Source organism: Gouania willdenowi, chromosome 6 (genome assembly GCF_900634775.1).
Source record: "Gouania willdenowi chromosome 6, fGouWil2.1, whole genome shotgun sequence".
Taxonomy (NCBI): domain Eukaryota; kingdom Metazoa; phylum Chordata; class Actinopteri; order Blenniiformes; family Gobiesocidae; genus Gouania; species Gouania willdenowi.
The window spans coordinates 52,281,130-52,307,180 of record NC_041049.1 but is presented as its reverse complement, the minus strand read 5'-3'; the positions used below and the strand labels follow the sequence as shown (position 1 = coordinate 52,307,180).

Here is a 26,051-nt window from a genome sequence, read left to right as displayed (position 1 = left end):
GGTTAACTTTAACCCCAACCTTGACCTTAACCAAGCCCGGGGGCATTGTCCCATCCAGGGCACCAGGAGTGCTCCTTGCTGCCACTAAGGCCTGCTTGGGGGCCTGGTCCCTGGGGGTGAACCTTAACTCTAACATTAGGGTTAGGATTAACCATAACCCCAACCCTAATTCAGCCCGGCGGCCTTGTCCCATCCAGGGCATCAGGAGTGCTCTTTGCTACCACTTGAGAAGAAAAATGCCATTGTCCAATCATTATGTCCACATTTTGTGATATTTTTGTTTTCAAGCGTCAGGTAAACAGAGATAGAGAAAAAAAGGGTGAGTTGAGAGATTTGAGAAAATAGTGATTATTACTGTGATTTGACTGTTTAGTTAGTGTGTAGTGAGTGATATTGGAGTGTATAGTCTAGTATATTTGTTTATTGTTCTATATCAACACAATGAGGCACAGATAATATGCCTTTCCCTATATTTGTGATTCATACATTTTTTGAAAACAGTTGTACAAAATCACCTGAGACACTGCTTCCATTTCACTGTAAATAGCTATATATAACTGCGTGTGCGTGCGTATGTGTGTGTGGACCGAGGAGCGAAAGGGAAAATGAACTAATCTAATGAATTATCTAATGAACTATAAAGCCCAGTGAAACTGTGAATATTTATATAACACAGAAGTCCACACATGAGAATTGTTTTCTCCTTTATTTCGATTGTAGTTTTGAAGCAGCAGCTCGACAATAACACACGATTTCAGTTTGGACTTCGAGCGGAAGAGAGATAGTAACTAATCACTGGTAAAAAGCCCAGTAAACCTCTGGAAAACAATCACCAGGAATAAAAAAGTTGCTCCTTGGTAAAGACAGTAGCTTTAACAACTGTTAAAATGATAAACTGGTGATAGTACAGCCTGTACATGCAGTACGGGGAAGCATTTACTCCGCCTCCGGGTCCTATTGCCTGCAGCCTGGTGAAGCCTGTTCCCTTTACCGAGGTCCGTGTGTGTTTAATTAGTCCGTGTGTGTCTGTGTGAAAGTCTGCATGTTTATGCCTCTGTCCATCCACTGTTTTCATTATATCCATGTCTTTTAAGGCACTTATTACATAGTGTCGGCTGTAGTCCGGGCTGCCGCCATCTTGGATTATGTCGTCACCAGTGTGTCATCGCCGCAAGTCGCGCAAGCGCAGAATGACTCAAATAACTGTAAAGAGGTCTGTTTTCTTTTTAAAGTGGTGTTTTTTTGTGGCTTGAGACTCCAATTACAGTTCATTTATGTATATAATATGTTCCCCTACAAAATAAAAAGGTTCACAATATAGTTTTTTTTATAGTTTGTGTTTCCACTGTATCCAAAATAATAATAATCTTTCTCAACAAGAACTGTTGATTGATTTGTCACATGACTGTTCCAGGGTTTGAGTTTGTTTTGTTTTGTTTAGTGTCACATCTACCAGTAGCTCTTTGTTTTTTAGACTGCTGCCAACTTGTTTGTAGTTTTATTTTATTAAGTATTTCCTTATCTGCAACTGTTAGATGGAATAAAAATAAGGTATTTTTCAATAATTTTTCATTTTAAATAATGCTTTTCGTCCTACTTTTTCAATAGATACAAGGATAGATGGAAATTTTGTTCGCAATTAGTCGCAGCTCCATTTCCATGCAAATGTTCATGTCTCTATGACTCATACAGGTGCAGCCTGTGTAGTTTGAATGTGTAGCAGCAGCACATGGAGAGGACAGATGCTTTCCAGCATGCCGAGTCATGCCTGAGTCACCTCACTAACTAATGTGCGTTATTTAGCTATCAATCTCCTTTAGCTGATCTAAGCTAGTTTCCTGCAGCTCAATGGTCATGCATAGTCAATGAGAGTGTGCTGATCATCTACCAATATGGCCTATTGAGAATATGACTGACGGATCAATGTCGGAGTCCTAATGCTTCTGCTCATTTGTTTCCCTTGGCAGCCACTCAACCATCGTCAGTCTAAAAAGTCCTTTAGCTAAAGGTTGTTGAGGGTATAAGTGTAGCTATTCATGCCTGGATTATTTCCTATCATTTTACTGTAGATGTTGACTTTTTTTCTAATCTCAGGTGCACTGAAGTTCTGACATCTGCGTTTTCTTATTTAAAAGTAGAGTCATGCACAGGGGCATAGCACCACATTTTGGCCCCTAAGTACAAACCATCTTGTTGGGCCCTTACTGTAAGTTATGTACACTTTTGTTTTCACCTGGAAACTATACTAGTATTCTTTCAATCTTATGCAAGCTTTCTTTTTTCTTTATAATTACCTAATGTCTCCCTATCCATCGCTTGCATTTATAAATCTGTTCTATCATGTTTTAGTGGTCTATTGGATATTGTGTTTTTACTAAACTTTAGTTGTGGCTGGTAAAAAAAGAAATGTCTTTCTTTTGGGTGGGTAGGGGGCTGCTGCTGTGCCTGAAACTGAAATCCATTGGCTTGCTGATAGATCCTATATTTTTACTGTGCGGCTAGTAAAAGCATAATAATCATTTATCTGTTTAATACAAAGTAAATATAGAATTATAGTCATGGGGACACTCTGGCTACCTACTTAATACTTGTTGGCAGAAAAACTTTGTCTACGAAATATTTTTTTAAAATAATTTTACAAGTAGTTAGCAGTTGCTTTCCCTCATTTCACCTTCTCTCCCTCTCCTTTCTTTCCTTGTGTTTTTGGCAACCTCATTTCTTGAGGAAAGACATGGTTTCCTGCTGCTGCCTATATCTCCCGCTCCTTTTCCACAGTTCAGACTACCTGCCACAGCAGATGCACATGTGGATCGTACCATTTGCACTGTTTTAAAGGGGGTGGTAGCCAGGGCCCTGATGCAGCATAAATAATAAATAAATGTTTTCAGTGCAAAACTGTGCTTAACATTAATTAAGATTATTCACACAGGGCCCTTTTCATTCCAATATCAATAATCTTAAAAAGTTTAAAATGCATTTACATATATATATAACAGACTCTGACACCCCCTTCCGGGGGGGGGGGGGGGGGGGGGGGGGGGGGAGAGAGGGAGAGGGGGTGTGTCAGAGGCCCCCACCACCTTGGGCCCCTTAGTCCGGTGTCCATGGTCACACATGAACTATGTGTAATATGCTTTAAATCTGAGGTTATTAACCTAAAAGTGTGGTCCTGCCAAATGCCAAGGTTATTCCAGAAGTAATAGGACTGCAAAAACATATTTCATTTATCCTTGTTTTATATTTAGTTATGTTTCAGCAAGCTGTTGATTTATTTATTTTTTTATTTATTCAGTTTATTTCCGATATGGTTACATTCACAAAGGAGACAAGAGAAGCAGTTTGCTTATCCGGGTCCCGTCCCCTGTTTTACCATCGCAAATTTACATGGGTTTACATGTCTCTCTGGTCAAACATTCTTGAGTTGTTCTAAACCGTCCTTTTTTGTGTATTCTCATCTGTGTTGTCCTCCTCCTCTCTATCGTTGTTCGTGTTGGCCTTGTTCCCTGCCAGATGTTGTTAGCATTCCTCCAGTTCAAGAACAGTTCCTCTTTCCATCCTCTTCTTCCAGGATATAAATCCTGCAGTTTTTTGACCACGTCTTCACAATCTTTCCTCCTTTTTTTATTTTGCGTGCCTTCCATGCAATGCTTGCATTTAGAAATGCTGCTGTGCAGAACTTCCATGCATTCTAAATTAAATCGAATCCTTTTCATTTCTGCATTTTTTCCCTGTTTTTTCTATTAAAGCATTCTCTTTACACAACTCTAAAATTCATTATATAAACAAGGAAATCATTGTAAAGTCTGGTTTCAACTGCTTGACAGAAATCTTATCTTATGTGTGTGTGTGTGTGTGTGTGTGAGAGCACCTGAACATTAAGCCAATAGTGCAGCAACCTTTCAATGCTTAGCAGCCACTCTCACTTACAAGAAGCAAGTATCTGTGTTATGTATCCTTGACTGGGATCTTACAACATGTCATTTTTGCACAATAACACATCATTAGTGCATTGTCTATAATGATTTTTAAAGTTGTGTGAGGCTTCACTCACATAAAGTCAGTAATAATCTCTATCTTGTCTTTCCCTGGATTTTCCCTCTCCTGTTTCTGTGTTAAACTGGGACAGGAATCTTTCTATTTCCTGTACTAACAGTAGAATATAACCCAAACAATTGAATCTAAACACAATCACTAAAAGGTGTGTATGAAGCATCAAATAAACACGAGTAATTCTAACTGGTGGTGATTATTTATTTATATTATGTATCTGTCTGATAGCTAAAAACCTTGTGTTGGGTTGTTCTTCCCTTGTTTAGATTTGGACCTGCATTATTTCTGGAGATGGAGTTTCTTTGAGGACTACGTGCTCTTCTGTTTTGGCTTCACCGTCCTGTGTGCACTCGTCACTCTGCTGCTGCTGGACTCTCACGTGTTCGTTGAGATGTTGGGCTCCTTGGCTGTGATGTTTGAGGCAATGCTTGGTCTCCCACAGCTCCTGCAAAACTTCCAAAACAGCTCCACTAAGGGCATGAGGTAGGCTACAGCACTATTCTCAAACACTTTCAGTGTCTTCCCATTTGCAATTGAAAACCACATCTGAATAAAGGATAGGCAATACGCTCAAGTGCACAGTTAAATACAGACACAATACCCCTGAAATACATCTGAAAGACACACATGAAACATAAACACTTTGATGAAAACAATAAAAGTTAGTGGGGAAAAGCTCTCGACATGGCGTGGAGAAGTATCATTTAACATCATGTAATTACAATTTAATAACAATAATTTCATTACCAGAGAAAGAAGTCTCACCCATTCTAGCAATTTCTCAATTACCCCTGCAAAGCCATTTGGTGGCACATGCATTCATATTGATTCATATTGCACCAAACGTCAAAATGCAGTGACTCCAGATTGTGAAATTCCATTTGAATTACGCACAGACATTTTATTGAGGGTGTCTCAATCTGATAATGATGAGCAAAAAACGAATATTGGATTATATCGGTGTTAGGGTTGTGTATTGCCTGGCATCTGGTGATACGATTCGTATCCTAATACATAGGTCACGATACGATACAATACGATACGATATATCCCGATAATAAAGTATAAGGCGATTATTGCAATTATTTAATTTTTTTTTATGTATGTCTTGAGAAACAATTATTCTGTAAATGTGCACACCTTCATGAGAACATTATGTATGAAATATATTTTATTGGCATTTTTTACTTTTTTAAACTGACTTTGACTTTAGTGGAACTTAACTGAGGTATATGCCAAGAATAACACATAAATGCAGAAAGTTTGTACTTTCTTTTTAGATTTTATTGAATAAACACAAGCTGGTCAACATGCCCAGGTTTCAGCACTTCTTTGTGCAGTTACAATGTCTCCTGCAGTGGAAAAGACTTTCCTGGTTAAATAAAGGTTAAAAAACAAACAAATTTAAATAAAGAAAAAAAAATGGATGCATTTAGAATCGATCTGAGAATCGCGCAATGTAATATTGCGATATGTCGCCGAATCGAATTTTTTCAACACCCCTAATCGGCATACATTGAACATCTTCAATATAATATATTTTGGGTTTTTCATTTATTAAATTTATTCTTGCCATTTTTTTCATCATTTGTTTTTTTTTTATTTATTCTTTTATTATTTTATGTTTAAGGTTAAAATGTCTATAACCCATTGGTTAGTGGTTTTATTCATACCTACCTACCTGTTGCTACTGTTGTTCTCTGTTTAAATAATATCACATGATCAAGCCTTTTCTAATGTTCCACAGTACAAAATAATGACTAAAGCTATGGCTCATTCGTGATGTTATTGTATCAGTATCGGCCAATACTAAAGGACCCAATACTGGTATTGTATCAGACGTGTATCGGGACACCTATACATTTTATGACACAACTTGTGTTCTCTTCTTCTCATTATAAATGTAGTACTGTTTTAGTTTTGCACATTTTATTAACAGTGGGATTTAGTCTATTGTCATTGCTGCCTGAGTCTAGGTTCTCCTACTAATAGGATATGAGCTTAGAAGGCATACGTTAAGAGTATAATGTGAATTTAAAAAATATATTATTGGTTCTTCAGTGTTTCCTTTTTATGGCAGAAGTGATAACTAGTTTAGAACAGCTTCCTCTGTAAATTGGATGATTAAAACCAAGACATACGACGTAGGCAGTGTTTACAGAGCCTGAGTTCTTTGTTGTTTTATTCCTCTGTTTAATCGTCTCAATACTTTAGTGTCGATTCACTGTGAGTCCCACCTTTAGGCAGAGAAGTGGTCTTTTCTGTTCTATGCAGCAGAGTTTGAGGTTTCACACCAGCCCAGATGAATCCAACTAACAGAGGCAACCGACCGTGATTTATTTAAAGGCCACTTTGCCATGCTTTCAGTGAGATGACTGTGAAATCAGTTGCACTCTTATTGGCACAGCTAGGCCTTCATGCCAATTAGGATGATTACCTAATCATTACATCTACCGTCTTATATCAGCACAACGTGTTATATTATTGGGTTTATTTCAGCGTGCTGGGGATGCTATTATTTAAAAACCGATAATCAATATTTCAACCAAAAATGTCAATACTCAAATGTGCATGTGCATGTGCATGTGCATGTGCATGCCAGTGGGCTGAGAAAATTAAAGGAGTTTGAGGAAGATTTTAAAGTGATGTCAGTTGGGTTCCATTACCGATACTAGATATATAAGTACTGGTAATGACTTAACTTAATTTATAAATATTTTTTTTTAACTTACAGTAATCTCTTAAAGTCCGGGTTGGTGTTAATGCATTAAAAAGGTATTGACTTTTTTGCAGTCTCAGACTGCTGTAATAGATATTCCACATTTGTTTCAGATGCAGGATGGCTGAAGTTCCTGGAAACAACAGTTCATAATTTATGGATTAATTACCTACTCTTATGTTTCATCCCATTTGTGCCTCTGTGATCTCTGGAGTTTTTACTTTATGTTGACTCACCATAAACAAAGAGCAAGCAGTCAACACGAGATTAAAATAAGACTTGTTCCACTGGTTTCCATTGGAAAGGGAGAAGTTTGATCTCCAACATTGCTTTTAGACAAACTTCAATCTTCATAATGTGCCTTGGATTGCTCTGATCCCTTATTCTTAAATCCATTCAAAGAACCATACACACCGCATGACATTTGTACACCGCACTGTTGGTATGTAACAGTAAAAGGTGAAATATAGAACACACCCTTAAAAGGTCTAGCAGACTGTACACACCCACACACACCAAAGAAAGAGTTTACCCTTTTTATAACTATGACTAGACACCAAGAGAAAGGCATAATGTTGGCCTCATAGCTCAATAAATCAAAGATTATTTGCATGAAAATTTTGTTTCATATCTTATTAACATCAATGGGAAAGTGGAGTCCCATAGACAGACACATAGAAGTGTTTTTTTTAGCTGATTCTGACTGTAAATAAATGAAATACAAATTACTACTTTTGACGGAATTATGCTCCATAAAAACACATAGTGTAAATTCAAACTGAATCTCACAGTCTTGTAAATCTATTCACACTAATGAGTAATGACCATACTGGAGGTAAACTGCCTCATCAGCACATCGTATAATGTTGAGTCCAAGGTCTCAAGGAGTTATTTTTTCTTTGCTTAGTAAAGTTTGAACAAACTGGTTCGTATCGATATGAAGCAGTTGAACATAGTCAGCAGTTTCTCTCCCATGTGAATGTGTCACTCGGTGTGTAGTTTGAATTCCCCTGAGCCTCATTACTGAGGTGTGGCGCTGACCGCATAGGTTGTTTCATCATGGACTCACACATTTTTTTTAGGGCATCCAATTTTTACACGTTTGTGTGTTGAGAGAGAGAGAGAGAGAGAGAGACGGAGAGAGAGACGGAGAGAGAGACGGAGAGAGAGGGAAGGACATGGACGCTCAATCACACTCAGTGTAATTACGCTGCCTGAACACTATCGACATTTTCCTCATTCACCTCCATAGCTCTACTCCAGGGAAATTTAGAGAGAGGCGCGCTGATGATGAGAAGATAAAGCATACGCATGGTGGATTTAATGAGATGATAAACAAATTAAAGTACTAATTTGAATTAGAGTTTTTACAAACAATTTGACCACAACATTTTTTGTCTATTAATCAAATGTGATCAGTTTGGTAGATATGTTATGAGAGTATGTGAAGTAACGGACTCGTCGTCACACATCAGTGAACTAAAGTAGCTTAAAGGCAGGGGAAATTGTTTAGTTTTTTCTATAAATCAGGGTGAACACAAAACATACTCTTTTGCTCATTACCTTCAAATATTTTTTACCGGCGTTTATTTGTTTGTTTGTCTTTTGGCAGGATTACATCATCATATTTTGACAATATTGTAACCATATATACAGTATACCTTCTTATGCCATGGAAGATTTTATGGATTTTTGTAGGGAATATGGATTAATAAACTGACTCTGGATCAGTTTTAAAAATCTAAAAATCCCTATCTGTCATTGGCGAAATTTAAAAAAAATTCACATTTTGGTTCACAATTGACTGATCTTTATTAAATTTAACTCAGTTATCTTGAGTTGGTTCCTCAATTATCCCACCTAGTTTCATTCGAATTGGATCCAGATTGCACTTTTAATTTCGATTTTTGGAAAAAATTAGCGGGACATACACTTTGACCTACTTTTAGTTACTAACAGGAATAGACATTTGACAATTGTTCTAATGACATTGAAGTAAAAAAATATATATATATATATTGCTTCTTAACTCTGCAGAAATGATCATATTACACTATGTCATATTACCATTGCTGCATAACCACAGAAGAAGTTCCATAAACTGCTAATGCTTCAGCTCTTTCAAAGCCTGGAATTGGCCAGGTTTAAGGGTGCTAATTTCATCTGGATCAGTTTTAACCCCTCGCTCCAAAACAATATGACCAAGGTATCGGACTGACAACTGGAAAAAACGTACATTTTTCCAGAGATAGTTTGAGACTATTTTCCTTCAAAGCGGTTTAACACACTAAGCAGGTGACGTTCATGCTTCTTTATACTATCGGAGAAGACAACAAAAGTACTTCTTTTATGTTTAGGTTGCCCATTCATCTTTCCATTAGTCTCTGAAATGTGCTTGGTGCGATAGTTTTACCCTGCAGCATACGATTAAACTCCCAAAGTACTAGGAATGGGTGATATATATATATATATATATATATATATATATATATATATATATATATATATATATATATATATATATATATATATATATATATATATATACTGGTAGAGGAACCATGAGACAGCTTTTCCTCTACTAGCCAAGTTAGCTAAACACTACCTATTCATCCCTGATACTAGTGTTGCAGCAGAAAGAGTATTCTCCACCAAAGAAGATATTGTGACAGCACAGCGAAACAATCTCAGTCCAGAACACGTAGCTCTGCATCTTTTTCTGCAAAAGAACCAAATGTTGCTGATGGACAGTAATCCCACATGGACAATTATGTGATTTGTTGAGAAATCACATAAAATAGCAGTTAAAGTTTGCAAATTAAAAAAATTGTTGTGTAATTTGAAATGGGCACCTTATGAGAGAAAAAAGGCAGCCAGCCTTAGCTTTTATTTAGGCAACTTTATTTATTAACAGAAGCTTTATTTTTTTGTATGCTTTAACTTATTCTTGTAGTCACTGAGAATTGATACTAAAAAAAGTTTTGATTTTGAAAAATCACACAAAACTCCAATTTGTGTTATTTGTGTACAGTTTATTTTGTAACTTCTTGGATAAAAATGCAGCTAGTCTAAGCTTTGATTTAGGCAATTTTTAGGTAATTAGCATGAATCAATGTTACATTTTGTCTTTAAGTTTGCCTTTGTGTAATTACATCATTGGAATCAGTTTATTTAAAATTATCTTATACAAGCTGTATTGTTTTGATGCCATTATTTGCCTTAACACACTATGCATTGTATCAATTTTTGAATCGAGAATTGTTTGAATCAAGAATCGGTTAAAACGATAATCGATTTTGAATTGAATCGTGACCCTAAGAATCGGAATCGAATCGTGAGACACCCAAAGATTCCCATTCCTACAAAATACCACGAGAATTCAACAGTAGCGTTGGCGCTCATGTCTACTGGGGTTACACGTTTCTGCGTGCTCTTGTTTTCAATTGTTTTGGATCAGTTCAAAGTCTCAAAAATGACAGTGATGTATGTTGACACTCTCTCCTGGAGGACCCTTTAAAGTTTTTCCCTCAACCAGTCTTTGTTTTCTCTTTTGCTTGCATTTCACTCCATTCTGTCACACACTATAGGAAACATTATGTTTAAGTATCTATTGTAAGTAAATACTGTATACCTTTGTTAACTCTGTCCTCTGTCTCCAGCCAGTTGATAGTTTTCTACTGTAAGTGCAGAGTGACACTTGGTGACAAACCTCAATGCCAGTCTCTTTGAGGGCGACCTAATGGTACTTTCACATTTGTCTCGAGGTGCCCATTACCGTGAGGCTTTTTCAGCAGGACCTTCAGAGTGAGACTCAGGAGGATTTGATTCACTCTGACCTTAGAACCATTTATGACCCAGGTGACAAAGCCCTTTTTCAGAGGAACTGACCTGACAAAGGTGAACTATGACAGAGAATTAGAAAGTGAAACTGTTTGATGTCCGTCATTCAGGTCATGAGTTCAATGGTTTTCCATTTCTCGCTCTGTAAAACTTGAACCATTGCGTTAATGTCCCTTTGGATTCCAAAATCTATTCATATTGTGTGAGTAAGCTTTTTTACTTAGTTGCCTTCACTTCGTTTCTTTTTCAGTTCCTAAATCCACTCATTGGTGAAGACTGTTTTGCTATTAAATGTAACGAATGTTAAGACATTAGGTAACAAAGCTATGACTAATAAAGGGCTCCATGACTTTCTACTGTACATTCTTCTGTTTTGTACACACAGTGGAAAAATATCCAACATGTCCTCAGGCAAACTCTCTGTAATACTCCTTTGCTTTTTCCCCGCCTCATTTGGTGAAGTAGAATCCATCTTTTTCTGGCAGGTTGGGAACTTTTTAGTGTTTGCCTGTGTGCAATCGATCAACATGCATAATTCATAGTTAGTGGGTTAAGACCAGCGCAGCGTCAACCTCACTGGGCCCTTTGATTTCTGTTTCTCTATCTGCCCCCCTCCACACCCCACCCCATCCTTTTGGGAGAGAAGCATCATTGCTGATAAATCACCTCACGCAAACTGTTATGTGTGGGCGCACACAAGTGTGTACACATACAAACTAGCAGGTGTGGACACACACATTGCCTCGGAGCAAACACGCATGGTTGTGCTGAAAAGGGGATAAAGAGGAAGCATCAGCCCATGCTGTTCATGAATAGCTCCTAGTGAAGACTAATGTTGGAGCGATGGGAATCAGACTGGGAATAGCTGCCCTCCCTCTGGAGAGCCTTTAGAACTGACGTACAGAAAGTGAACCCCCACTGAAAGACTACTTTGACTCTTAGTTGTGATATAATCCACCCCTTTACTGTATCTGGACAGCTGCAGGGAAAAGTGCTCTGTCCTCTGAGAGACAAAATCACATTATTTGAAGAAAATTTATCAGTCGATTATGTTCAAACCCACTTATTAAGGAATCACATTTAGAGACGAGCACTCAGAGAGGGCAAACCTCTGCCAAACGCCAAATATTCTCTTTGCCAGATATTGGCAGTTAACTGGACCAGTGATCCTGATTATGGTACCGTGATCATTCACACTTTAGAGGCTTGGAAGACATCTATATCCTCATTAATAATGATACAGTAGGTCCAAATGTATTGGCACCAGCTTTGTTGTGCAAAATTGCGTAAAAATGCGCAATCCAGATCTGATCCAGCTAAAGCTCGATAGAGTAATTGAGGAACCAACTAACCTTACCTAACTGAGACAAGTTTGTCAAATACAAACCGAGATATGGATTTTTGAAATTTCGTCAATGACGAGAGATAGTGATGTTTCAATTTTTCATAATCACTATATTGATCTGGATCCCCTCCAAGATTTAATGGAATCTTCTACTGCGTGAGTTCTATCTTTGCTTAAAATTTTGTCCAAATCCATTTTGTAGTTTTGACATAATTGTGCTAAAAGTCAAACCAATAAATAAAGACAGTTGATATTAACTCTTTAGCGGAGGTAAATATGATTGATACATTTAGTGCGGTTTTGACATGATAATATGGTCACTTTGTTTTAATATTTGAAAAGTAGGGTTTAGTTGTTAGTTTTTAAAACTGTGCAGGACCTTCTTGTTAACTTCAGTCCCTCTCACTGTACTCTGGACTGAAAAGAAAAAAAAGAAGCTCTCCTTCAAATCTCTTTCTAAATGTCACTCAGCCCTGTATCCTACACTGGTGTTCCCACTTGTGCATTCCAGCCGCTTAGAAAAGCTAATAGCTGGCCTGACAGCCCCCGTTCAATACACGGCACAATTACTGCCAGGCTCACATATAGGCCAGCCATCAGACAGTGCAATCAGGGCACTTTCTCACCACTTTCCCCGTCACTTTTTCCTTGTCCTGTCACGCTCCAACTTTCGAGGTGTCTTCCACCTTCCACCCGTTATAGATTTATTATCCGCCTGCCCGCTTACATCGCCATCCATCCCTTTTCGTTATTTTTTATCACCATCCTTCTCGTTTTGATGATCCTGTATTTTTCCATCTTTTGCTGAAACACCCATTTCGCACATCCCTCTCTTCCCTAACCTCTCAGCTTAGATGAAGGTGTCCGGTCAGAAGTAAGCAATGAGAGACTTGCCTGGTCTAAAGAATGCACAAGTACAGTATGTATTAGAAATGGAAGCGAGTCAGGACTTTTAGTCAATACCATAATCACTTCTTCTCCCCATGGACTATCAAAGCCTTTTTACTCATGACCAAGTTCAGCTGATTGTTCTGTGGCTCTTTCATCAGCTGTCAACTGACCACAAACTCAAGCTTAATATTCACCCTAGCACATAGCTGGATGTGGGACCATTGGATGACCTCAAACTGATGTGTGAAAGACTTCATTTGTGGAGATGACCTCTGCTTCCTGTTTACATACTTAATTGTGCGTTCACATTAACTATGTGGGTTCTGTCCTGACCAGAATTACAAATTATACACAACGTGCAGAGACAGGATAGCAAAGAAAAGGAATGTGAAACTAAAGGCAAGGCAAATGTGTTTGTATAGTGCATTTCATACACAAGGCAACTCAATGTGCTTTACATGATCAAAAACAGAAAGCATTCAACAGCTTAAATTAATTAATAAGAACATTTAAAATCATCAGTTAAAACATTTGAAATCATCCGTAAAAACATTTAAAATCAAACAAAGCTGAAACATGGGTAAAGTCAAAGTAAATGTCCACTGACCACAGAGAAATAAAGATTAAAACAATTGTTTAAAATTTATTCAAGCTGCAGGATATGAATAGTTTCTTGTCAGATAAAGACATAGTGTCGCCTCATCAATAAATAGTAGATAATTTGTTAAAAAAAAAAGGTAAAAAGGTTAAAATTGCCTCACTGTAAACACTCGAAGTGATTTTAATGGTGTTGCTTATAGACGAGGAGGACAGTGATCCACTTCATGCCATTTTTGACATTCAATTTTGGCCTGATTCAGATGTGTCCATATAAACCCCAAAACAAATATCTGCCATTATTTTTGCCACAACTTTCAGTGCATGAAAACACCAGAAATGTGTTGAGAAGTAACTTTGGCCGAGTTTTCAGGGGCAAACACAAAAAAATAAGGTTAAAAATGAAGTAAATACACTTAAATGAATCTGTCCATAGGACTCCACATCCCACAATGCAATGCAAAAACTTTACTGTCTACAGTGGAGATGAAAACAAACTTTTGAGTGGCAATTTCAATAATTTACTTTTTTTTTTTTTTGAGCAAACAATGCCAATGTCAATGATATATTGATCAATGAAGCCTACACTATGTTTATATCTGATGATAAAATATCATATCCAATAGCTTTAAGTATGTATGCTGTTAAACATGCAATCAGTAACGCTTTACTGTTTAATTTCTTCTTCCAGTCTTTTTCCTGTTCTTCTATTTCTTGTTCACTTTCACTATAACCCATGGGTGTTTATTTTCATTTCTGAATACACTGCACAATTTAACTTCTGAACCTTTAATCTCCAGTATTTTAGTTTAATATCTAGCCTGCTGAAATTTACAATAACAACATTTTAATTGGTTTTCATGAGCTTTTTTTAAAAAGATGCCCCAGTGTTACAATACTGTTATCACTTAAGTCGTCTATGCTCATTACTGTCAGTAATTATCAAAGCTGACCAACTCCTTCCAGAGCTGTCTTGGGCCCAAGGCTTAAACATTATCCTGCAAGCTCAGACTTAGCAAAGATTTTTATATTTTCCAGGGATTACTTAGACTTCCCTTGTGTGGCTGTTGAAGCCATAGCGGGGAAATCTGTCTAATTAAGGAATATAGACCTTTAACTCGGCTACACTAAACTTCATAGGAGAATAAGTTCCTGTTCTTACAGGGTTTAAAAAACTTTAACATTGTCTTACAGCAGCAACGTGAAAAAAAAACAGATTTAAGAGGTGTAATAGGGTTTTTCGTCAGCACAAGTTGGAGCGCTGATATGAGCATCTGCCTTCCAAGCTTTAACATAATTACTGAATTAATTTGGACTTTAGCTACTAAAAAAAAGTTGACAGTGTTTTTACATCTTTTCAAAAAGTAGAAACTTCCCATCTGATTTTACAATATATTAATGTGTGAAATGGCTTACATGGCAGTTTTAAAAAAATCCTTAAATGCTCTTTTTAAAATCTTTTCCTTTGGAAGGAGAGCACAGAATCTAGGCCAGGGAAGAGGCAAAAGAAGTGAAATATGACAGTTGAGCATGACCACAGCAAAAGCAAAAAGAGAAGAGAGATAGAGAGAGAAAGGCGAGAAGGGAAATGAAATTAGAAATCTGGAGTTCTGCTTCGCTCTCTGAAGTATAAAAAACTTAAGTGTAACAAAAAAGAAAAAATGTCCCAGAGGAACATTGGATGCCAAAAGACATGGAAAGAGATAAAGAAAAGTAAAGGCATCGTGATATTAAATTCTCTAGTGTCTTTTTTTTTATGGAGCAGTTCAATAAAAAAACAACTGCTGTTTTAAATGTTTTAGGGAAAAAGGAGCTAAGAGGGAGTGGAAGAAATGATCCAGTGTTAAAACCAAACCCAGAGGATTTTTAGTTGATATGTTGAGATATGCTGGAACTAATGGTGAAGTTGTGTGTTTTGGTTTTGTTTTTTTTAGTCTTACTTTAAAGTTCAACGCTGTAGTGATATAAAAAAAAAATAACACCTTGTAACTTTAGCTAACAGTACAACAGTGTTGCCATAGTTACCTTGAAAAACAAATCCATTACTACTAATTACTGTTTACTCCTATAAAAAGTTACTAAGTTACTTCACTGATTACTTGATTCTAAAAATAGATTAGTTAAATTCCAAGTTCATCTTTTAATTACATTCAGGAGCTGCCGACAACACCCCCGACCCCCCCACCGCCTCAACATAAAAATGACAACTGGTTTTGCCAAAACTAACTTTAATGGAAGTTCATTTTTAAGAGTGACATGTTAAAGAAAATAGGACTTGTCACGTACATAAAAAGTAACTGTAGCATCATCACTGGTTTGGAAAGAGCATAGATTACTCGGTACTGAAAGAAGTGGTCATAGTAGAGTAATTCATTACAAAGTAACTAAGTTACTGTCATCTTTGCAGTAAAAGAGGGTATTAGCATGTGTCAAAATGTCATAGATTTTTCTTTTCAGGATTGATTTATGCTGCGTTCACACCAAACACGTTTCTGGCGTCAAAATCGTGCCTCACGCACGTAGTCGGACGCTTGTGCTCATTGAATCAATATGTTTGTCACCAGCGTGGAAGATGTTTGGGATGTGCGTCGAGGGGAGGGGCTTCCTTGTTGCCGGTGGTGTTCATACAATGGATGATATTGTGGCGATCAGTTACGTTCATAATTCACCCAGTGACTGTGATGTGGTGGGGAATATTATTGTGTTGAGAAGGCAGTGTTTCCTGTCGGATGTATTTTGGTGTGACTCAGTGTGTGGACTGTGATGTCAGAGGGCTATAGAGAGGTGTGGATGAATGAAGAATAAAGTTTAGAGTTCCTTGCTGAACACGCCGCCTCCGACTCCCGTTCATTGGCTCTACATTATCCAGAGAGTGGCTTGGCTTTATTTGTGCCTCGGCGCCGTTTCTGGATTCACCAGAGCTACGTCTCTCCCGTGCCCAGTTTGACGACCTGCTGACCCGCATCAGCGCTCGCATCTCCTACCAGGACATCAACTACAGGCTCTCTATTCCAGCTGGAGAGCCTATCCATCTGTCTACGACTCCGGTTAGTGTTTTTTTTTTTTCTTGTCATTATTCTGAATACAACACGGTTAGGGAATGCTCCTGATTGGTCGACGCGCCGCGACATGCCCCAAAAGTTCAACAATCCCAACTCCACCGTCGGCCGCGTTGGAAGTGCTGGACGTACGTCAAAAGCGTCCGCCACGCAAAAAGCTTTAAAAACGCGTGGAGGCGTGGAACGCGCAGCGGGACCTCTGATGCTCCCGAGTCCACCATATATTGTGAATGTACACCTGCCGCTATTGACGCTTTTGATGTGTTTGGTGTGAACGCACCATTGGAGACATTTCTTGCCTTGTGTCAAGTGTTTAAACACTGAACCACAACTAGAAGTTCGTTCAGTGTTTTGCTTAAAGATTACAATTGTGATCCTAGAACTATAGAGTCAATAAATCACATCCCAATCGTGATTGTATATTTGCTAATAAATGTCTTTTTCTGTTTCTCTAGGAGTAAAATATAGACTCCCTCACATTTCCACTGCTTGTGGGGAGTGTTGTGCAAAAGCAGAATTCTGTCTAACAGAGATATTTCTCTCTTGATTTAAAAAAACTACTAATCACTTTTACTTTTTTACACAGTACAGAATTTCAGGGGCCTTTTATCTGCTTCTCTTCTAATAACTAAGCCACTTTGGATACTGCCTAACATCCTTTATATGATGTTTGTTTGCTTGCTTGGATGGACTGGCCTATTTTGGCCATTGAAGGCTGTTTTTATTAACAAGGCATGTGTAGAGCTACTGCCTGAGAACATTAGTGTCCTGATTGCACAGAAAATGTTTGTTCCATGTTTTTATTTGTTCTTTGATTTGTTGTTTATGCCTTTTCAACAGAACACTATGCAGAATAACTTCAATCAGATTAATGTGTATTTGAAAGAACACTGGCGATTATGATTTAAAGGAAGGTCGTTGTGTTACTATGTCATACATACAAATCAGTCGCTTTTCGGCATTTTGAACTCAAAATAGGTCATTTATGTGAATCGTCTAAATCCGGTGAGTTTTTTCATCATCATAGTCGTCTGTTTCCCACTCTTTGCAAGCTGGAAACGAGATCCATTCCACACATAGCCACCATCCACGTACAAAAGTCATTTATACTCTGCGTCGGACTATATAAGAGCGCCTGAGGTTCCACTTGTGCACTCGCGTTACGGACTTACTTTGAACATGTGGACTATGAGTTTCAGACGCTTATTAGGTAAGTCTCGTTAATGTTTGCCAGTTATTTCACCCTATGATGGAATGCTAATAATTCTGGCAAGGTTATCGCCACTGCATCCAAATTCTTAGTTAATATTAATGCATATCAAATGGAGCAATCGATCGAATAAACTACACAAGACACCTGCTCTACCTACCTAGTGGCTAAGCCTAAGCTAGCGTGAGTAAATACCGTGAAAAGGATAGACATTCCATACTGCTACTTTTAGATTAAAGCAGCATTTTTGCTCATCAGATCAGCCAGTGCAGATGAGGATAGACATGTTCAGGTGGAAAGATGTTTAGTTTGGGGCAGTGGACAGGAGGCTGTGTGAAAACCTAAGATATGCTGCTACAAGGGACAAATTGCCCAGAGACGGCAAAAGATGCTGAAAATGGAGGAGAGGAGAAGGGCTTTTAACTACCAGCCATCCACTAGTGCAGCTTACAACAAGGCAAAAGCAGTGGAGAAAGAAAGGGTGGCTCGGTAAAAGCATATGAATCAACAAAGAAAGCTCGCTCTTGTCTTGAGAGGCTTGTCCAAGCCAAAAGCGTCAAAAAATAAGGCAAATAATGGTAACTCTCAATGGTAACTGCTTAGGAGCAGTGGTGTTCACAAAGTGAAAAATAGGTATTTTTATATCATATATATTGTAATTTTTCCACAAACCACAACTTAAGTGGTGTAAATAAATGTTTTTGGGCTTGAATAAATAGTGTATTTTGCCTTATTGTACTATTTAGAGTGTTCCAGATTGCCTAATTTGTGTGTTAAAATCAAAAAAATTGTATGTGTAGGTCATTGGCTTAAGACAGCATGGGCAACTGGCGGCCCGGGGGCCACGTGAGGCCCTTGCTCCAATTTTGAGCAGCCCTCGAAGTAAATGCACAAAATGAGTTAAAAACACATACAACATTACAGATATATACACGAGATAACATAAACACAAAATGACTCCAAAAACCCACAACGCAGCAACAACAAAAAACACCAAAACGAGAGAAAGACAACAAAAACACAGAAAACGGATAAACAAAACATGTCTCCAAAATCACAAATAGACGACAAAAATAACACAGGAAACAAAAAACAAACAAAATGAGATAAAAATACACTAAATGACTTTAAAAAAAACAAAAAAAAAAAACAGTAAAAACACACAGGACAACAACAGAAAGCGCAAAATTAGACAAAAAACTTCCACAAAACTTCCACAACAAAAACGAAATAAAACAATAAACTACACATGAAATGACAACAAAAACGTATTGTTCTTCTCTGTATTAATGCTCAGATTGGCCATTATTCTAAATGTTGACGTGAATGTTGATAACGTGGCCTTCAGATCGGTGTTCTCTGGTTTTCCTCCATTGTCCTTGTAAGTCAAACTTTAGACCATGCAGATTTGAGACGTTGGTAGTTTGGTATCTTGTTGATGTTTGTCAAGATAAACTCCTAAATTATTTGTCTTTTCTACAGTGCAGATAACTTATTTTCTGCCACTAATGTTTTGGTAGCTCATGAGGCTCTGAGGAAAGCCCAAGGGAAGGTTTGGACTGCAAGGACAGCCGAAGGATAGCGGCTCACTGTCCCTGCAGTCATTATGGCTGCCTCGCTCCCATTAGACACTCATCATCGCCTGCCATCACAGCAATGGCTTCTCCTCATCCAGAGGTCCCCTTTCCTTTTCCTCTGGAGGTTTTGATGTCCTCGCTGTGTCTCTGTAACTGAATGCCTGATAAATGCTGTCCTCAGCAGGCTCTCTGTCTCTGTCTTTTTCCTTTCCACTTCACCTCGGCCTGGCCCATACAGTATGTCTCACTGATGACTGATTGTCCCACTCTGTCCCCAGGCCTTTTTAGCTCTAATATGAAAAATAAACTAATTTTAAATTCAAGCCTTTGGGACTTGGTTTCTCTGAGAGCAAATATAAAGCACATGCAGAGAGAGGCGTAGGAGGGAGCTAAGAGTAAAGAGTGTGAAGGGTAAAAGTTAAAAAAACATGTCAGTAAATGAGTCAGGACTGCAGATGCTAGAAACGACCAAATTGGAAGTAAACTGTGTGATACATGAGTGCACAAATGATGAGTTTGAGATGTGGGAAAAAAAACAAGAAGCATCAAATAAGAGACTGTTATGTCTTCAGGGTATAGTTGTGGTACAACAACTTCCCTCTCTGTAACTCAGCCTTTATGTTTGGGTGTCCATCTTTCCTTTTATTAGTCACATATGACTTAGGGCCAGAAATAACTTCCCTTTTCACCAACCTTATTTTCTTTTTCCTAGATGTCAAAAAAATTTAGACCCAAGAAATAATTCAGGCAAATGTCAGTTTAGAAGTAAGCCTAGTGGCTGTAAGAGAAAGGTATTGATATTCAATATAAGTCGAATGTTTTAAGTCGCAGTTTTAAACATTAAGGGGCAGATTCACTAAGATCTGAAATAAAGAATGGTAATTCAATTGCTTCCCTAAAGTTTCCTCACCTGCTGCACGGAATTCACTAAGATTGCAGCAATAATTAGTGCACGAGCAGAACTGGTGCAGACCGCCCCTATTGAAATGAGCATTTTGCTCGTTTAATGTGGCGACGTCAGTGCACACAAGCACACTGACATTTGAGGAAGTTAAATTTGAGGCAGATGGACTTCTCTGTCTGCTGCACAAACATTTCATAATGTAGAAAACTAAATAAATAAATAAAAAGTATAATTAAGTTTAAAACCTAATGATATTTTTCCCCCTAATCTAATGTGGGTGCTCCGTCAGACCTGTAACTTTGCTCTGATCATCAGTCCATGAAAAATAGGCAGATTTGGACTGAAACCGTCCTATTGATCTGCCATTGATCTGAGTTAATGCAGCAAATCTGTCAATCAGTCTGCATTATTTCTACTACCATAATCCAGTAGGCCTGAGCAGTGCTGTGTCAAGCACACTCTCATACGTGAACATTGTGCCATCAGTGACCACCACTGCGTAAATTACGGATCTGATCCGCTGATTCAGGCCTGACATCAACACAACACAACACATTGACGGTCAAAACATGGAGAGAAAGACACAGACTGGAGCAGTGCGTCTGAAGCTACATCGATCCATGGTCATATCCATACCTTATATTCATCTCTGCACACAGCAACTATCTGCGCCGGGGCCGCACGTCCAGCTTTTTTTTCTCTCTCTCTCTCTCTCTCTCACACACACACACACAACTGGAGCCTTTTTTCCATCTCTGCTGTGTTTTCTGTCTACATTTACAGCAGCGATGATCTCTGCGTGTGTGTTTGCATCTGCTTCTGAGTTGTACTATCACTATCACTGCAAATAGTTCCAGATTTCATGAATTGCATTGCTCCCCCTGCATAAATGTATTTGAATTTCCTCCTCCCATATTTTTGCTCCCCTTGGGAGATCCGCCTACTTTGCATATTCATCAGAGGGAAACGCGCTAATTGAAATGAGGGCGCATTCTGACGCCCTGAAGACGCACAGGCCTGATTCCTTGGAGTTTGTACTCCTTATTAGCTTGGAGTGACGTTTGCACACATTTTAATACCACTAAACCTTTAGTGAATCAACCCCTAAGTGGGATTTACACATAAAGATAATCTGGATCTGAAGAACTTTTGTATCTGTTTCAGACCCCAATCGTGAAGAGAAAAAAGAATCAGGAATTGAACAGTTTTGAACGTACTGTGTGTGCGTGCATGTGTGCTCCAATATTCTCAACATCGTACACCACACATATAGTAATTATGTCCCATCACCGATCTTTCTCCAAACCAGAACTCTTGCATGATCAAAATGAGATCTAACGACCTGATCTAATGCTGCATTTCATGCAACTCAGAACTCAATATTTCTCGACCTCCGACTTCATAAAGTGACTTGGAACGCCACTTTGAAGTTGGAGCTCCTATTCAGTAACGTCGGGTGAAATATTTTTATTTTTATAGCGATTAGCCATGTTTGAGATATTTCAACGTACTGCCGGTACTGTCGGAAATGTCAAGTTCCGAGTTTCCTGTAAAGCAGCATTACGTGTTTCTCAGTCAGCTCGCTTCTTGATTGGCTTCCTTCCATTTCACGTCACAAGTCACAAAGTCATGAGTTGGGAGTCGTCGACTTTCCCCACACACGAGGAGTTTTGGTCGTAAATATTGAACAAGTTAATATTTAAGATTGTCGCCCTGTCCCGTTTCAGAGACGATTATTGTGACATATTCCCTCTTAACACTCCTCAGACCACAGGATAATCTTATACGACAGTGTTTCTCAAACTGTATTGTCCCATGCACCCCTTAGCCTTTATTTCTTATCACAAGTACCACTTAGATCATGTTATACATTATGTATTTGTGTCTACAGGCTTGTCTAAACTCTTTCCTGTGTCTTGTTGAACATTAACCTTGAATTTGGGCCTTTTTATTCATTTATTTCTGATTTTTTGCTCGTTTTAGAATTTTAACTTCACCTTTTGGTGTATTTCAAAGAGTTGTGCAACAAATTATTATTGATGGATGAGAAAAAAGCAAGAGAGGTGTTCAACTACCCATAGGAATACATGTATCCCAGTTTGGGAACTACTGGGATCATCTTTAAAAATGTGAAATAATCTGGCATTTGCCGTCCTTGGTCGGTATCGGCAAAAATTGAGACAAAAAAATGCCTCATTATCTTTATGTGTGTATACCGCTGGTTGAGCTAATTTATGCTGAGCTCATTGCTGCATATTGCATCACAGTTTACCTTAAGCAGATTGTTGTAGAAGCAACTGACAGAGACACCCACTGTTACACACATCCATTCACTACATTGATGAGTTTAGCTCCAGTGAACCTAACTCACAGGTGAAAATCACTGCATGTTCAGGTAGAAACTTTACCAGAAAGACCCACACAGATAGGGCAACAATGTTGTCCACCATTCCAGTGAGCAGCATGTAGTGATTTATTTATTTTTTTAAATCCAGTGGGTTTGTTACTCTTCTCTAATTCATCTTTTTTTTATTCTGTGTGTGTGTGTGTGTCACAACAGTGTGAAGATGGTGCTGCTTTGGACTGCAGGCGACCTCTTTAAAACCACCTACTTTGTGATGAATGAAAGCCCGGCTCAGTTCTGGGTGTGCGGTTCAGTCCAGATCCTGATCGACGTGGCCATCCTGCTCCAAGTGCTGGTTTACAGTGAAGACACACGAGTCAAGCTGGGCTGAGCAGGCTGAGTGACACTTAAACAACATTTCAGAATCCCCCAAATAACATCCTCAGAGAGGAAGAGTTTAGTGTCAGAGCTTTGGCAAATATTGATAAAGATAATGTTTTTACTGTTGATTCAGACTACGAATGTCTTAGAACAAACATCTCTAATCATGCTTTAAAGGACACTTGGCTAAAGTTTTCATAGCTGCTTTAAGTTACTTTTTCAGGATTATTTTTTAACCATTTGTTTTCTATTTGTGGAGCATCATGTGAACTATTTGGACTCCTAAGGAGTTGTGGACAGAAACTGAGATGAAAAACCTTATTCACACAGGCAGCTCACTCACAGCACATCCTCACTGCTGTAATGGCAACTGTTGCTCTCGGTGCTTTGAACATCACTGGAATCCACTGTCTGACAGATGATTCTCCCACTTCACAGTCCTCATTTCACAGGACACTGCTCGTAATGATTCTGTATGTGTTTGTATTGGCGTTCGGAGTGATACGTCAATGTTGCTACAATTGATTCTTGCCATCGGCATCCTGCAATCCTTAGATTGACTTAGGTTGCTTTTATTTTGACAGTATTACTAAATACTTGGAGTATTGATTTTTTTTCTTATATATATACATACGCTTTTTGCATTATTTATTATTTTTTTGGTTTTGTACTTTTTTTCTCATTTAGGAAGTGTTTTTTTTTTTTTTTTTATGGGCATGAGCAACGATCAACAATCCGTTCCATTTTCATTATTTAAAGTATTTAATATTCAATGAATGTTTATTGTTTTATTTAAATCAACAGTAAAATATTTTACTTTTTTACACTACATATAATGAATCATATCTATTACTGTGTTTACAAAACAAAATATACAAGTTTGACTTGATAAGTGTTAAAATGACTCTTCAGGACTGTAGGTGAATTCTCTCTGTAAGTCACATAAGATTTATTTTCACTATCATCTATCAAGGTCATTGACTGTGGGACTTTCCCAAAACGTTGACTAAACATTTTCAAAATGTGCACTTTTAAAAAAAAAAAAAAAAAGAAGAAAACAATCTTGCATTTCATTTGTAACCTCCTGGTAGAATATGGTATGGAGCAAGTGCTTACATTTTGCTATCTCAAATAAGAAAAAAAGTTACTTGTGATTCATTATGAATCCCAGTAGTTCCCAAACTGGAGGGTGTGACAGTTTGTTCTATTTAGATCCCAATTAGTTATACTGCAAAAGCAGTTGCTATTCTTCCTATACATGCATGACAGTCAAAGAAATACAGAAATGAAAGTAAACTAATAATTGATTAAAAAAAAAAAAAAATACCTTTTTGCAAAATATTCAGGTATAAAATCAAGCCATACATTACATATCAAGATTCAGCACACAATAAGTATTTTAATTATATAATAATTCTTATTCTTGACGTGGGGTGGGGGGGATAATGTGGGGTGCTATAATGCACCTTGAGCGTGAACAATATACTGTATATTAGGGATGTAACGATTAATCGTAAGGCAGGTAAAAATCGATTCATAGGTATCACTGTTCACATTGATACTTTGAAAATTGAATCGCAGTACTTTTTTTAGACATCAGAGGGTGCTATCCAGAAGTGTTGGCGGCGGGCGGAATCTGCTACTACTTTCTTTTTGGCCGCCTTCTACTCTTAAACATATTCATAAATGATTCCTTACCCCTTTAGCACCGAAAGAATATCTGTAATATTACGTGACTATCTGTAAAAGTCATGTTTTTCTATTAGCTCTGTCTGTTAGCATAGCTTCTCTTCTTACACTGCAAGATTTATGCCAACCGACCACTGGGTTAGCAGCGCCCTCTGCTGGTCCAAACAAATATCTGACCTAAATACAGTGCCATGACTGTCCAATTGTTAAGGCACAAAATACATTTTCAGTTGCACTTTTAAAAAGAAAAAGAACTATTATGCAATTTTGCATTGTTTACTATAGAACCAGAATTTAAATTAAAAGGCTTCTTTTTCATTTGTATTATTCCTTTATTTATTTCATTCAAGATGTATTTTAGTTAAATTGCATTGTTTTGAATAGTTTATCAAGGGATTATTTTGACAATGAAAAATAAAAAGGAAAACAGTACAGTTTTTTATATTTTTGAACCCCCCCCCAAAAAAGGAATATTTTTCAGTCATCATATGTCTACAGTCCCATTTTGTAAAATAAATCGTGAGAGAATCGTATCGTGAACCCAGTATCGTGAACAGAATCGTATCGGAAGTTGAGTGAATCGTTACATCCCTACTGTATATAATTTGTAATATTTGCACTTTATTAATCAAGAGCATTATTGCTGTTCAAAAATACAATGTGAGTTAAAATGTGATTTTATATTTATAAGATTTAAAGAAAAATAGTCCAAATAATTTCCCCAAAAATTTTTAGAAAATTTTGTTGCATTGACAGTTTTTCATTCATCAAACGGGGCGCAGCAGAAAAGGTTTGGGAACCACTGATGTAACTGAAAATAGTCTGCCCTGTGCCCCTGTAGGCAGCAACACAAAAAAAGAAAAAAAAAAGAGTTGTGCTCATTCAACATCAGCACAAATATTACCTCTGCATATGTTCCAAAGCTAGACGAAATAATGTTTGAACTTTAACGGACTCCAAGCTCCTGTTAAGGCCTGTGACACACAGGACCCAGTCATACATACACAATAATGAAAGGTTTGTCTAAGTGTCCCTGATAATGTACACAGAACTTTTATCTTCTTCCTGATCAAAACCATCTTTGTCGAGGTTCAACCTGTTTGCCAAAAACAATGTGTTGGAGTTGGTAAAATAAGTTTTGTTAAATTAAAAATATATATATAATAAAAACATATTTTAGTTAGCTGAAAATGTAAAATTCAAAATATTTTTAACATAAATATATGTATTAAAACATTTTGATCATAACTGAATTTTACAGCTCAAAGCCATTCATTGAGTTTTATATATGTTTAACACAGGTCAGCTAAGGTCATTTCGGATATGATGCCAGGGTATGGAATCAGAACAGTATCATAATAAGCGTATGCATTTCAGAATTGATTTTACAAGTTTGCATAAAATATATATTTGCGAAACAGATGGTGTGCATTTGTGAATCTGAA

The 26,051-nt window shown here is 37.6% G+C and overlaps 1 protein-coding gene across 2 annotated transcripts in view; it reads left to right on the top strand.

Annotated features, from left to right (window-relative positions):
• The window catches only part of LOC114465381 (PQ-loop repeat-containing protein 1), a 65,201-nt gene extending 41,653 nt beyond the window's left edge, over positions 1–23,548 (top strand). For both annotated transcript variants that reach the window (XM_028450365.1, XM_028450364.1), the window contains exons 4-5: positions 4,317–4,533; positions 22,753–23,548. In XM_028450365.1, coding sequence (XP_028306166.1) covers positions 4,317–4,533; positions 22,753–22,927 — 392 coding nt within the window. In that variant the 3' untranslated portion in view covers positions 22,928–23,548. The remainder of the gene's footprint in view (positions 1–4,316; positions 4,534–22,752) is intronic.
• The last annotated feature ends 2,503 nt before the right edge of the window (positions 23,549–26,051 follow it).